At 36.4% G+C, this 14351-nt stretch overlaps 1 protein-coding gene across 1 annotated transcript in view; it reads right to left on the reverse strand.

Moving 5' to 3' along the window:
* The window catches only part of Pgap1 (post-GPI attachment to proteins inositol deacylase 1), an 87962-nt gene that overhangs the window by 32629 nt on the left and 40982 nt on the right, over positions 1-14351 (reverse strand). Inside the window, exons 11-14 of the mRNA XM_069995711.1 lie at positions 7202-7248; positions 6705-6756; positions 5777-5854; positions 1863-1938 (exon numbers count right to left, since the gene is read on the reverse strand). Of these exons, the coding sequence (XP_069851812.1) occupies positions 1863-1938; positions 5777-5854; positions 6705-6756; positions 7202-7248 (253 nt within the window). The remainder of the gene's footprint in view (positions 1-1862; positions 1939-5776; positions 5855-6704; positions 6757-7201; positions 7249-14351) is intronic.

The following is a 14351-nucleotide window of genomic DNA, read 5'->3' on the forward strand; positions in this document are numbered from 1 at the left end:
CAGCCTCCTGAGTACCTAGGATTACAGGCTTGAGCCACCGGCGCCTGACTCAAATGATTTTTTAAACATTTGATTCAATAACAAAACAATGCCAATAATTTTGAAATTAAAAAATTTAAGTACTTATGTATAATTTCAGAACGATATGTTTTGTTTGTATGTGTTTCATTTACAAGCTTTTTGTTAATTCTGTACTATTACATTATTACCTATCAAGGGCTGGGAAGGTGGCTCAGTGGTAGAGTGCTTGCCTTGCATGCATGAGGCCCTAGGTTCAATTCCTCAGCACCACATAACCAAAAAGAAAAAAGCCGGAAGTGGTGCTGTGGCTCAAGTGGTAGAGCGCTAGCCTTGAGCTGGACAGCACCCAGGCCCAGAGTTCAGGCCCCATGACCGGACCCCCCCCCAAAAAAAAACCATTATTACCTATCAAGTAATACAGATTCCCTTCATGGATATGGACACACACACACACACACACACACACACACACACACACACACACACTCTCTCTCTCTCTCTCTCTCTATGTAAAGCATGAAGCATATCAAAAGGGCATAGGAGCAAATCTAAAAAGTGCTCCTAATACCCAAAGCTGTAACAACTTAAGCAAACGATATATAATGACAGTATTAGATTATAACCCAATGAATAAAAATATATCTATAAGTCTATAGTGACATTAAAATAAGAGGAAGAGAAAAGACAACTTCATATCACAGGAGAATTTCAATAAATGCAAAATGTCACAGTAATATTTGCTGAAGATTAGATGAACTAATGGATGATAAAATTAGTGGGTTATGTTAAACAAAAACAGGATATTTACATATTTTCAAAGTATCTCTACAAAGTTACTAACTTTATAGTAGAGAATCCAGCAAGCATCATCTTAATTAATCAAGAAGTCAAGATTAAAATCACTAGTAATTAGATATATTAACATCATTTTTGCTGATATATGAAATGTACATCATTTCTGTGGTAGTCTTGGCAAGGAAGTACAACCTCAGTCTAATAGTAAGAAAGTATTAGACAAACCCAAGTGGAGGGATGGTCTACAGAATTACTGACCAGCACTCTTCCAAGGTTTTAAAATGATGAAAGACTGAAAAGTCTGAGAAATGGTTACATATTACTGCTGTAATAATATGAAGTACAGCTGTTATAACAAATAAAATGAGGAGAAGGAATCAGTGAAAATCTGATAAAAACAAATAGTCTGGTATTTGTGAGGTTAATTGTACCACACCAATGCTAACTTACTGTTAAAAGCCAAGGATAATGGTGTATCCCTAACATTCAAAAATACTAAAATTCAAATAATTCAAGTACTTGGGATGGTGAGGCAGAAGAGTGGTGAGTTCAACACCTGCCAAAGCTACACAGCAACATCTTGTCTCAAAGGAAAAGAAAGTATTGTGTGTATGGAGCAGACCAGCATCCAAGAAAGATGGGTGAAGGATACAAAGGAACTCTACTCTTTTCTGTAAGTTTAAAATTTCTTCAAAATAAAGCTTATAGGAAGACTTAAATTCAAACATTCATGAATCAGATAACAATTTAACTTATAATGAAAATTTTATAGTAAGGGCAAGTATTAGTATAAATTTCACAATATAATATACACGTATACACTTGATTACTGAAAATATGATTGTGAAAAAACTCCTTTTAAAATTCACTTTTCAGAGAATGATTGCTGTCTCAGAGTTAAATGAGAATAGAATACTGAATCACATCATAGGGTATTTTAAGAACTATACTTGAAAAAAGACTGCTTCATTGCAAGTAACCAGCAAAATAAATCAGCACTCAGTTAAAAATAAAAGTTATTTTTAAGTCCCAAACCAAGTACTTACCAAAGGAGAAAAGATGAGTTACAGGAAGTTGTATGGATCTTGTCTCTTTTTTAAAGAATTCACAGTCTACAACAAACTGAAATACAAAATATTGATTTATTAAAAAATAGAATAAAACAGTAAAAGATCTTGATGTCTAAGTGGAAAAAAAATATATATAGTCTTAGCTTTGGTATTAATTATTGATCATACTGTAATTCTACATTAGTTAGGCAGCAAGAAATCCTCACAGATTTGCTACACTGAGAAAACTTGCTTATAAGCTTAACTTAAATTAATTGAAATTATTAGTGTCATTCCTATAATAATTTCATAACAACACTTTCTTATAGTTTTATGTGTTTGTAGAAGGACATTTAAAGCACGAAGATTCAAGGATAACTCAAAATTAGGTCTGTAGATAACCGATCTGTAAATATTTTTATAGTCAACAAGATAATGTAATGCTACATTTTTTAATCCTACATTTGTTAAGTAACTAGTCTAAAAAGATTTTAAAAGGAATGCAAAGACTTACTGTTACTCCACTTACTGTTACTCATCTACAAATGGCTAATGTTAACTATGTGAGATTATTTCAAGCCAATGTTATTATAGAAAATAGAATAAAAGGTTTACTATATGTGAAGAAAAATAAGTGACATTGCACCACTATAATTTCTGTAGTGATATTTCTTTTTAAATAACATTTCTTAAAATCTTTAAGAAACTTTTTTCACAACTACCTGCAAGAATTGTTTCTATAAAGATAAAAAAAAAATCCACAATGTAATCAAACTGTTTTGATCAAGAGAAGCTGATATTTAAAAAAAAAATGATTCAAGTGACAGAGTGCCTACCCAGCAAACATGAACTCCTAGGTTCAAATGCAAATGCCCAGAAAACAAAGAATTCTGCTGCCCCCAGAAAGGGGAAAGTTGGTGATGCTATCTTTAGTTTCTGGCAACTAAACCTTGGATGTCTTGATACAGTGTTAGATACTCTTTTGTCTCTTGGGTAGATTTTCAAAAAATTAAAGAACAGAGAAGGAAAAGTATAATAAACAAAACAGGAAAAGCTTGCTAAGGGCCTTTGTTTTCATTCACTTCTCTTACAAGTCAAAGAAAGCGCCGAATGCTGAAGGCTCATATCTGTAGCACTAGCTACTTAGGAGGCTGAGATTTGAGAAGAGTGGCTGGAAACCAGCCAGGCGGGAAAGTCTGTAAGACTCCTCTCCAATTAACTGCCAAAAAACTGAAAGTGGAGCCTATGGTTCAAGCGGTAGACTGCCACCCTTGAGCAAAAAAGCTCAGGGATTATTCCAGACCCTTAGGACCAGTTTTTTTTTTCAAAGGCATAGAATTAGATATTTTTCATTAAAGAAAACAGCTATTAAAAGGCCAGAGAAATCATTTATTAAACAGAATTATTCATCGGCTTTTTACAAAGTAATGTTGGGTAAGTTATGAGTCAGGAAGTTTTTAAAAGCAATTTCCATTGTGCAGGTATTTGAAGTAACAAGACTTTTATTATTGCCTTAAAAATTTGGCCGTGCCACTAGCTTTGTATAATGGAGTAAGTTTTTATTCAAAAAAGAAAGAATTTCTTGGTTTGGTTCTAAAACATACAAGGTTAAGTAAATCCCTAGTGAGTTTTTTTTTTGTTTTGGTCAGTTGTAGGGCTTGAACTCAAAGCCTGGGCATTGTCTCTGAGCTCTTTTGCTCAGACATTTGAGCCACAGCTCAACTTCTGGTTTTTTGGTGGTTAATTGGAGATAAGAGTCTCATGCCTTCCCTGGGCTGGCTTTGAACTGTGATTTTCAGATTTCAGCCTCCTGAGTAGCTAGGATTACAGGTGTGAGCCATCAGCGCCAGGCTTTCCTAGGGAGTTTTATTTTTATTTTCTGTCAATCAAAACACTGAAGGTAAATCTATATTTTTAAATTATAGTTTTATACTCCAAGTAGTTATACAAAGGAGTTACCATTCAACCAATCAGTTTATAAGTGCAATGCACCTTAATTGATGTGACCCCTTTCATCATCCTACCCCATAAATCCACATTTTGTATTTCTAAATTGAATATATGCAACTTTCTGGTGATGGACTATAACATAATCATGCAAAAATTATGAAAGATCTAAGTTCATTCTGAGATAGTGTTGTGTAAATGTAAAGACAGCAATGTTGTTTTCCAAAGAACAGTAAGATATATTGCTATTACATATTTATTAGGCTGCTAAGTCTATTGGTAGAAAAACTCATTAACTTCTTGGAATAACCAGAGAAGTCCTTTTCAAATTTGGGAAAGATGTTAGATTCATTCAAAACCAACTTACCTGACAGAAAAACCCTTAAAGAGAGCTTTTAGCATTGAAGATGCTGAATTACCTCTCACTTGAGCTAAGCAAAACAAAACAATGAATCCATTATAAGGTACTTATGAGATTCAGTCTTTGAGATGACTGCAAATTACATCCCCCCTTTCCTTTCTCTAATTTCTTTTAATTTTTTTCTAATTATTTTGGCCCACAAACCTTATCAATTTTCTCATTCAAGTAACTTCCTCAAGCTTTTATGTAACAGTCACTAAAGATGGAGGATACAAAGTAAAATAGAACTTATCTGGTGGTCATTACTCTCAAAGAGTTCACAGTATGGTGATGGTAATAAAAACATGAGCCAATAAAGTATAATAGATGCAACAAATTTCTCAAAAAGTTATAAACCAAGTGACATGGTATTGAGTAAAAGATTATTGGAGGAGTATGGAAAAGGAACAGAAGGATTATTAGGTCTGATCTTGAAGAATGTTACCTGGGTTAAATGGAGAAAGGGTATAGCACAGAGGGCTTTTTAAATTCTACCTTGTGTCCTCCCCCCCAAAAATACTCGTAAAATCTTTTCTTTTTCTACACCCATTTCCCAGGACAAGCCCTCATAACCCCTGATGAAGTACCTAGTCTTTTTCTTTCTTTTTGCCTCTTATCTCTTTTTGTTAGTGCATATTAATTATCCATAATTAGCCTTTCTATTTCTATCCACTCTATACCACTAATAGTTTTTTTTTTCAAAACAAACGATGTAGATCCATTATTGCTTTGGTGAAAAATTTTCGAGCTTCCTTCTGCTTCCTGAATTCTATAAGTCCTGAATTTTCTAATCAAGGCTTTTCTCCAGCATTGTTCTCTATATGGTGACTATCTTTTCAAAATTATTTACTGTTTTCCAAATATATAACATTCTTTCACACAGTTCTAGTTTTGCTTTCACTGTTCCTTTGCCTTGAAATGCTAGTCCCTTTCAACCTCTTGCAATGCTATTACTACTGACTTTCTGGAATGGACCTTGAACAACTAAGGAAGTGAATTTTGAATTCTGTTTTGTTTTAACTAAGTTATCTTTAAATAGCCATACATGCTAGAGATTTTGATAGTACTGTTCTGGAATGTTCAACTTACTATAAAAATTTTAACTATTCTTAAAGGCCATGTAAAATATCACCTCACTATAAAGCCAACCTTGATTCCTTCAACTAAAGATATAATTCCCTCTTGTACTGTTCATGCACTTGCGATAGTCTGGCTTTTTAAATACATATTTATGTTTTCCGTTTTTTCCATTCGCCCCTTTTTCAACAGGATGACATATAACACTATCAAATGTTTTATCTACTACTATATTTCTCTGCAAAATTATACAAAAAAGTACATAAGTAACAGATTCTAAAAGATTGCTAGAAAATTGGAACCAGTTCTCACTTAGAAGTGAGAGACTTGGGTTTATTGTGCTTAGTTCAAGTTGGAGTAAATCATCCCAATGATTTAACAGTCATAGGTGGATCACCTATGACCTTGTTTGAGATTAAGCCCTATACAGAAAAACTAATCAAAAACCATCTTAAACACTGTAATAAAAACCTTAACCCACGGTTACCTTACTTCCATGAATAGAAGGCACATAAACAACAAGGTGAGACAGAGATGGATAATCTTGAAGTCTTAACATCAGAAACTAAAAAAAAGGAGATTAAAAAGCAGCTTTTATTAGTGTAGAGATTAAGTCGTTTTAAAAATAAATATTACTAATAAATATCTAGTGTTCAGTTCACCATTCACAAAAAAAAACAAACATTTTATCCTGCTCAAGCCTAGTTTGCTAGTTCCATTCTCTGACACCAAAAAAAAAAAAAAACCCTCAAAACCTCAATTTTATGTCAGCTATATTACAAAATGCCCAAATGCTTAGGAACTATTGTTAAATATGTACTGTCAAAAATATTCCTTAAAATTGTAGCCCCTCTGTACAGTATGTTCTCAAATAAAATTAAATTAAATTAAAAAAATATTCCTTAAAATATTTCTTTATGTAAGTTAAATGACATTTAACATACATTTAATGTTATACATTTATGTTATATTATTCCCACATTTGTTGCCTTTCTTTGTTAATCTGGTTATTTGTTAAGATGCTATTACAGTGTACTGATGTCTTTCTGAGACTCCCATTTCCCTGCAATTCAAAAATGAATTCTGAGTACTATATGTTATAATTTGAAGTGATTGTGGTCATGTCAACATACTGTCAAATTTATTTTTAAAAAGTCTACTCAACTCTTCTAGTATAGTGCCACAACAGAGATTTAGAAAGTTATTAATTTATGGTTTTTTTAAAATCTCTGCAAGTAAAAATATGTATGTACTAACTGCAAGTCATTCCTTGTCACATGTATTTCTAAAGAAAAGCTATCTAAAATGTAGGCTAGCAAATCAAATTTGATAAATTAATATAATATCACATCTAAAATACCTATGGGCTCAATTAATTCCCCATCTAAATATGAAAATTCAAAAGTTTAAGTTACCTTAATTGTTGGCAACAGTTCAGCTTTCCATGATAAGTCAACCCCTTGTCGGCTATGAAATAAGTATGATAACATATTAGGGGACAATTATGTTGAAGTATTATAAAGTAAGCTTCAGAGGAAAAATAATTTACAGACTTGGAATTTATAGTAAACAGAGTTTAAGAACTCTAATATACTCAGTTCACATAGTGCCTTTGGCAAACAAAAACAAATCCTCTGACAATCAACTAGTTCTATGTTTACAAAAATCACTGGTGTATTCAGTGTTTTCCATTTCAATATTTACAAAAGTCAACAGTATATCATTTCTTTAGTTTTCACTTAAAAATCAATACTGTAATAGGGCAATAATACGCATGGAAGAATATAGGAAGTTATTCTAAAGTGCCCTCTAAAGTGCCACTTCTAAATACTGTTTAAGAAGACTAAATAATGGAAACCACTGGCTCAAAAGACTTGAAGAACAATAGAAACCACTGGTTCAAAAGACTTACCACATGGAAGTGCTGTTTATGCAGCCAAAAATCCAACTATTTGTATCCTGTTGATTAATAAAAATATTGAAGTAAGCATCCATGTAAAATAAGTGTCCACAACCCATTCCTGATATCTAGGATAGGATGAGAAGGCGCAAGGGAAACATAAGGCAGTTTGTGACTGGGTCACAGACAGGCACAGCATGGGTGTGTGGGTAACTATTAACCCAATGCAGCCGTGACAGCGACAGCATAGTACCTAATAAACTGTTTCCACTGTTCAATCCAAATTTTTGGATACATTTCTTAGTTAGTTCATAGTTACCCACATTGTAATAACAAGCAGAAGTATGAGCACCTGGACGCATTGTTTTTACAGTGAGAAATGCAGAGTTAAGCAATGAAAAACAATGTAAAGTGAACAAGCTTATTTTTTAAAAAAAAGGGCTTAAGTGCAGTTCTTTTACCTTCCCCCTCGTACTGACACTACCAGCACAGATGCATTTACACTGAAGCACAACTCAAAAGGCTCAAGACTGGAGCAGGCTTGGAATGCGATAGAGATGACTGTGATGGCTCCTTGGGTGCTGCCTGGTAAGCCTTGCCCACAGCCCTTTTCTGTTTTGATTAACTTTTCAGATAGGATCTTTTGCCCTTAGCCTCCTCTATAATCGGGTTACCTTGCCTGTACCAAGTAGCAGGCATTACAGGTGGGGACTACCACACCCAGCTAGCTTTTTGAGAGAGGGTCTTGAGAATGTTTGTCTAAGCTAGCCTCAACCTTCCATCCTATCATTGTCTCCCAAGTAGAAAGGATTATAGCATATACTGTAACAGGCCATTATATTTTCACAACACTCTATCTTTAGCATGGGTTAATTTAAAATCAATGTCATCTAAAACTTTTACTTCAAAATTTACAGAAGCAAGAACAATGTCCCAATATCTGAGTGCTAGTCTAACTATGGACATCCTGCCAGGATAAGAAGTCCTGGAGACAGACACGCAACTGTCCTTAAAATGACACACACACACAACGGAGAAATCAAACTTTTTCATTTATCTAATGTTTATAAAGCCTATGTTAGGGCTGAACAACTGTGGTAACCCCTCAGGGAAAATAGTGAGTCAGTAAGAACAGTCTGTAGCCTTACGAGGCTTAAATAAAAATGTACGACATTTCTCAAGAATAAAAATTAAAGATATTTTCCAAGAAGACAGCTGATAGGAAACAAACAGAAGTGTTATTTCTTTGCTTTTCACTACCGGCAAAAGACTTGTATGATTCTTGTATTGATGTCCTGTGCTTGCCAAAATAATAATATAACATTATAAAGAGAAACAACAGAACAGATCTATAGCTAGGCATGGTAGCTCATGTCTGTAATCCCTGATTACTCTGGGAGGCTCTGACAGAACTGAGTATCTGAGGCTAGCCTCAGATTGTGGGATCCTTTCTTTAGAAGAAACAAAAATACAGATCTACGTAGCCTCCTTCCCCCGCCAGTTTAACAATCTAAAGATTCAATCGGCTTTTGTAATGTTTCCCCGCTTTTGTAATGTTTCCCCCGCCCCCCATGTAGTTTTTTGTTTTCCCCTAAGGCTGAGGACCAAAGTCAGGGCTTTGTACTTGTCAGACAAGTGCTCTGCCACTGAACTAAATCCTAAATCCTCAACCTCTTCTCCCTCTTTCTCCTCCTCCTCTTCCTCTTCCTCCTCCTCTTCTTCTTCTTCATCTTCTTCTTCTTCGTCTAAATCTTGTGTGTGTGTGTGTGTGTGTGTGTGTGTGTGTGTGTGTGTGTGTGTGTGTGTGTAAGAGAGAGACAGAGAGACAGAGAAAGAAAAACAGAGAGAGGTGTTTGTGTACTGAAGCTTGAACTCAGGGCCTGGGTGCTATCTTTGAATTTTGTTGCTTAAAATTGGAGCCACAGCTCCAATTCCTGCCTTTTTGGTAATTAATTGGAGATAAAGAGTCTCACAGGCTTTCCTGACTGGCTGGCTTCTAACCACAATCCTCAGATCACAGCCTCTAGAGCAGCTAGCTAGGATCCCAATGTAAGCCACTGGTGCTTGGCTATAATGTTTTTTTCTTCAGCTACTACTAATGGAGTTAATCTCCGAAAGTAGATCTCATAAAAGTTAGAAATATTCCACACAACTGACTTCAGGGCATAGAGAACTCTAACATATATATCAATTGATGTATACAAATTGATGTATACCAATATATCAATTGATATAACCTCTGTGTCAAAAGAAAAATCCCTAATTTAAAAAACACTCAACTAATACAAGTGCTACACTGGAAGTCTTAGAATTTAATGAGAGACATGGTTAATGAGAAGCCAGTTGTGGTGGCTCTTATCTATAATTCTAACACTATGGGAGGCTTTAAGTAGAAGTATTACAAATTTGAGGCCAGCACAAAACATAGGAAGGCCCTGTCTGAAAAAAATAAAATGAGATGTCTCATAATTACTGATTCCAATGTATACAAGAAAGAAAATGATACCAATCAAATAATGTTAGAGTTCTAAGATTCTGTTTACAGTCCAAGGACCAATGAAACAGAAGACCCAGCAATAAACCCACAGACCTACAGCCACCTAATATTTGATGAGGAAGCCAAAAACGCAGGATGTAGAAAAGACAGTCTCTTCAACATATGGTGTTGTTAAAACTGGACAGCCACATACAGAAAACTGAAACTGCCACCATGTAATAATATCAATTCAAAATGAATCAAATACCTCAATGTGAGACCTGAAACTCTGAAACTATTACAGGAAGGAGTAGGAGAAACATTAAAACTCAGCACAAGAAGAAATTTTCTGAATAAAATTCCAAGGGTTCAGCAAATCAAAGATAGAATTGACAAGGGACTGCAAGAAACTAAGCTCTTCACCAGCCATACTCCAGACAATGTCCCAATATCCCAAATATACAAAGAGCTCAAGAAACAAAACTCTTGAAGAATCAACATCCCAATTAATATATGGGCAAATAAGCTAAATAGGCTTCTCAGAAGTAAAAATGGCCAGCACATGAAGAAATGCTCAATATCTCTGGGTCATAAAGAAAATGCAAATCAAAAGAGCACTGAGTTTCCATCTTACCCTAGTGAGAATGGCCATCATCAAGAATACAAAAAACAAACAAAAAACAACAGATGAATATGAGGGAAAGGAACCCCTAATACATTTTTGGTGAAAATGTAAACTCGTACAACCATTCTGGAAAGCAAGTTAGAGATTTCTCGAAAAAAACTAAACATAGGACTACCCTATGTTCGAGCAATACCACCATTAGACATTTATCTTAAAGATTATAACCAGGACACAGTAAAGACACTTGCACAGCCATGCTCACCATGGCCACTGTCAAGGTCTGGAAACAGCCCTGATGCCCCTCAATGGATGAGTGCATCAAGAAAATGTGGTAAATATATATATATATATATATATATATATATATATATATATATATATATATATATATATATATATATATATATTAATGGAATGTGTGTGTGTGCTCACATGCACACGCACACGGGCTCTAGTCCTGAGACTTGAACTCAGGCCTGGACACTGTCCTTGAGCTTTTTTTTCTTTTTTGGATCCGGTCGTGGGGCCTGAACTCTGGGCGTGGGCGCTGTCCCTCAGCTCTTCAGCTCAAGGTTAGTGCTCTACCACCTGAGCCACAGCGCCACTTCCAGCTTTCTTCTTTTTGCTTATGTGGTGCTGAGGAATCAAACCCAGGGCCTCATGCATGCAAGGCAAGCGCTCTACCACTGCGCCACCTTCCCAGCCCTGACCCTAAGCTTTTTAACTCAAGGCTAGCACTCTACCAACTGAACCAAAGCTCCACTTCTAGCTTTTTGATGGTTAATTGGAGATGAGATGTCTGGGCTGGCTTCAAACTGTTGCTCCTCAGAGTTCAGCCTCCTGAATAGATAGGATTTCAGGTATAAGCCACTAGCACCTGTCTACAAAATGGAATTTTACTCATTCATTAGGAAGAATGATATCACATCATTTGCAAAGACATTGATGGACCTGGAAAAAATTATGTTAAGTGAAGAGAGGGCCAGAGAAACAATGGACACTTTCTTTCTTTCTTTCTTTCTTTCTTTCTTTCTTTCTTTCTTTCTTTCTTTCTTTCTTTCTTTCTTTCTTTCTTTCTTTCTTTCTTTCTTCCTTCCTTCCTTCTTTCTTTCTTTCTTTGTCGGTCGTGGGGCTTGAACTCTGGGCCTGGGCACTGTCCCTGAGCTCTTCATATCCCTGCACTCTTCAGCCTAAGGCGAGCGCTCTACCTCTTGAGCCACAGTGCCACTTCCGATTTTCTAGTGGTTTTGGAGATCAGAGTCTCACGGACTTTTCTGCCCGGGCTGGCTTTGAGCCGCAATCCTCAGATCTCAGTCTCCTGAGTAGCTAGGATTACAGGCGTGAGCCACCAGCATCCAGCACATGTTTTCTTTCATATGTAGAAGCTAGATCTAATTTATAAGTAAACAAGATAACAACATATTACCGGTTTGTATGAAAGCAAACACAAATGTATTAATCAAAGTGTGGTATATACATGGGAGAATTCAAATGATCTAATTCCTTACAAAAAAAACTTTAAAATAATTAAATGAGAGATGGAACTTTATAATGAATGAATCAAGCAGCTACTGCCTAAACCTTCTGATAATTCTTTATGTCATTAATGTGATTTTATGTACCTTTTGACAAGACACAGGAGGTACACAGTTCTACTTATAAATATCCCACCTACATGCCAGATGCTAGTGAGTGGCACATGCCTATAATCCTAGCTACTCAGGAAGCTGAGATCTGACAACTGTTCTAAAACAGCCTGGGGAGGAAAGTCCATAAGACTCTGATCTCCAATCAATCACCAAAGACTGGAAGTGGGGCTGGGAAGGTGGCTCAGTGGTAGAGCGCTTGCCTTGCATGCCTGAGGCCCTGGGTTCGATTCCTCAGCACCACATAAGCAAAAAGAAAAAAGCCGGAAGTGGCACTGTGGCTCAAGTGGTAGAGTGCTAGCCTTGAGCTGAAGAGCTGAGGGACAGCGCCCAGGCCAGAGTTCAGACCACAGGACCGGACCCCCCTCTCCCCTCCCCCAGCCAAAAAAAAAGACTGGAAGTGGAGCTATGACTCAATGTAGAATGTTAGCCTTGAGCAAAAAAGCTCAGGGCAGTGTCCAGGTCCTGAGTTCAAGTCCCAGGACTGACATACACACAGACCCACAGACCCACAGCCCCCAACACACACACACACACATCCCACTAACAAAAAAGTTCATTCAAATCTAATTGAGAATCTAGACTTAACTACCAGCTTACAAAAAACATAGGTGGTAAAGATACATATTAAAAGACACAAGCTGGGCACCGGTGGCTCATGCCTGTAATCCTAGATACTCAGGAGGCTGAGACCTGAGGATCGCAGTTCAAAGCCAGCATGGGCAGGAAAGTCCGTGAGATTCTTATCTCCAATAAACCACAAGAAAACTGGAAGTGGTGCTTGGCTCAAGTGGTAGGGCGCTAGCACTGAGGTGAAGAGCTGAGGGACAGCGTCAAGGCTCAGAGTTCACACACCATGACCACCACCACCAACAGAAACTCAAGCTTATAATCCTAGATACTTGGGAGGCAGAGGCAGATGACTGAAGTTTGAAACCAGCTTGGACATAAAAAATACCCGAAATTCCATCTCAACCAGTGCCTTGGTATGGTGGCACATCCCTGTTACCCAGTTATTGGGGTAAGCACAGTGCCTGGGTGCAGCGGCATACATCTGTCAGCTCCAGCTATGTGGGGGAGCATAAGTAAAGCAGGACCATACCTCAAAAATAACCAATGCAAAAGGGAGCTAGAGGTCTGGCTCAAGTGGTGGAGAGCCTGTTAGCAAGCACAAGTACTCCCCTGACCCTTCAAAAGAATTAATACTCACACTTAACTAAATTCAGAGTATAATTCTATGGAATATATAATCCATTTTCTTGAGTAGTTTACAGAAAACTATTACTATAAGAGACCTAAAAATCCATAGAAAATAAAGATAATGCATACATTTTGTTTGGATCTTGACTCAAATAATTTAATATAAAATTTAGAGGAGCTAAGGAAAATTAGCTTTGGTTAATTAAATCTAATGAACTGGTTATCAATGACATAAAGTAATTACACTTAATCTGTTAGATGAAATAATGTTAACATCATATATAAAATCTGTATCTGATTAAAAAACATTGAATTATTTATGAGTGAAATAATAAAGTACCTTGAGTTTACTTTAAAAATGCTTTAGACCAAAAATGTGTGAAGAATAAATGAATAGTAGACTGTTGATAATGATTAAAATTGGGTATTTATCTCTGTACCTTCACTCTACTTTTACAATAAATTTGAAAACTTTTTTTTAACCAGTCCTGGGGCTTGAACTCAGGGCCTGGGCACAGTCTCTGAGCAAATTGCTCAGGGCTAGAACTCTACCACTTGAGCCACAGTGCCACTTCCAGCTTTTTCTGTTTGCACTCTACCATTAAGCCACATTCTCATCCAGAAAACATTTTTTTTTTTCAATTCACCACATTACTTAATGGTTCACTAATACTCACAGACATCAATACACAAAAGGGAATCTTGCATCAGCCAAATGGATAATTAATACTTTGGCAAATATTTTTTTCAATATAACCCATAACTTGATTGTTAATATTAAGTAAATGTGGATATTTAAAACCACCACTTTCAGGGTCAGATTCTCCTTGTAATTTCATTAAAAGATAATATTCTTTGGCACTATAACTAAAATGACTGACTACTATCCTATATGTATCAGATGGCAATATCTACCAGTCAAGTGCTATCCTAGATCTGGCTTCTAAAAGATATAAACAAACTGGGCCTGGTGGTATATATCTATAATTCCAGTTACTCAGGAGGCTGAGGGAAGAGGATCTCAAGTTCATGGGCCAACATAGCAAAACCTGATCTCAAAAAATAAATAGTACAGGGCTGGGAAGGTGGCTCAGTGGTAGAGCGTTTGCCTTGCATGCCTGAGGCCCTGGGTTCGATTCCCTAGCACCACATAAGCAAAAGGAAAAAAGCCAGAAGTAGCGCTGTGGCTCAAGTGGTAGAGCGCTAGCCTTGAGC

This window comes from Dipodomys merriami, unplaced genomic scaffold, assembly GCF_024711535.1.
Source record: "Dipodomys merriami isolate MVZ:Mamm:240054 unplaced genomic scaffold, mDipMer1.0.p SCAF_49, whole genome shotgun sequence".
Classification (NCBI taxonomy): domain Eukaryota; kingdom Metazoa; phylum Chordata; class Mammalia; order Rodentia; family Heteromyidae; genus Dipodomys; species Dipodomys merriami.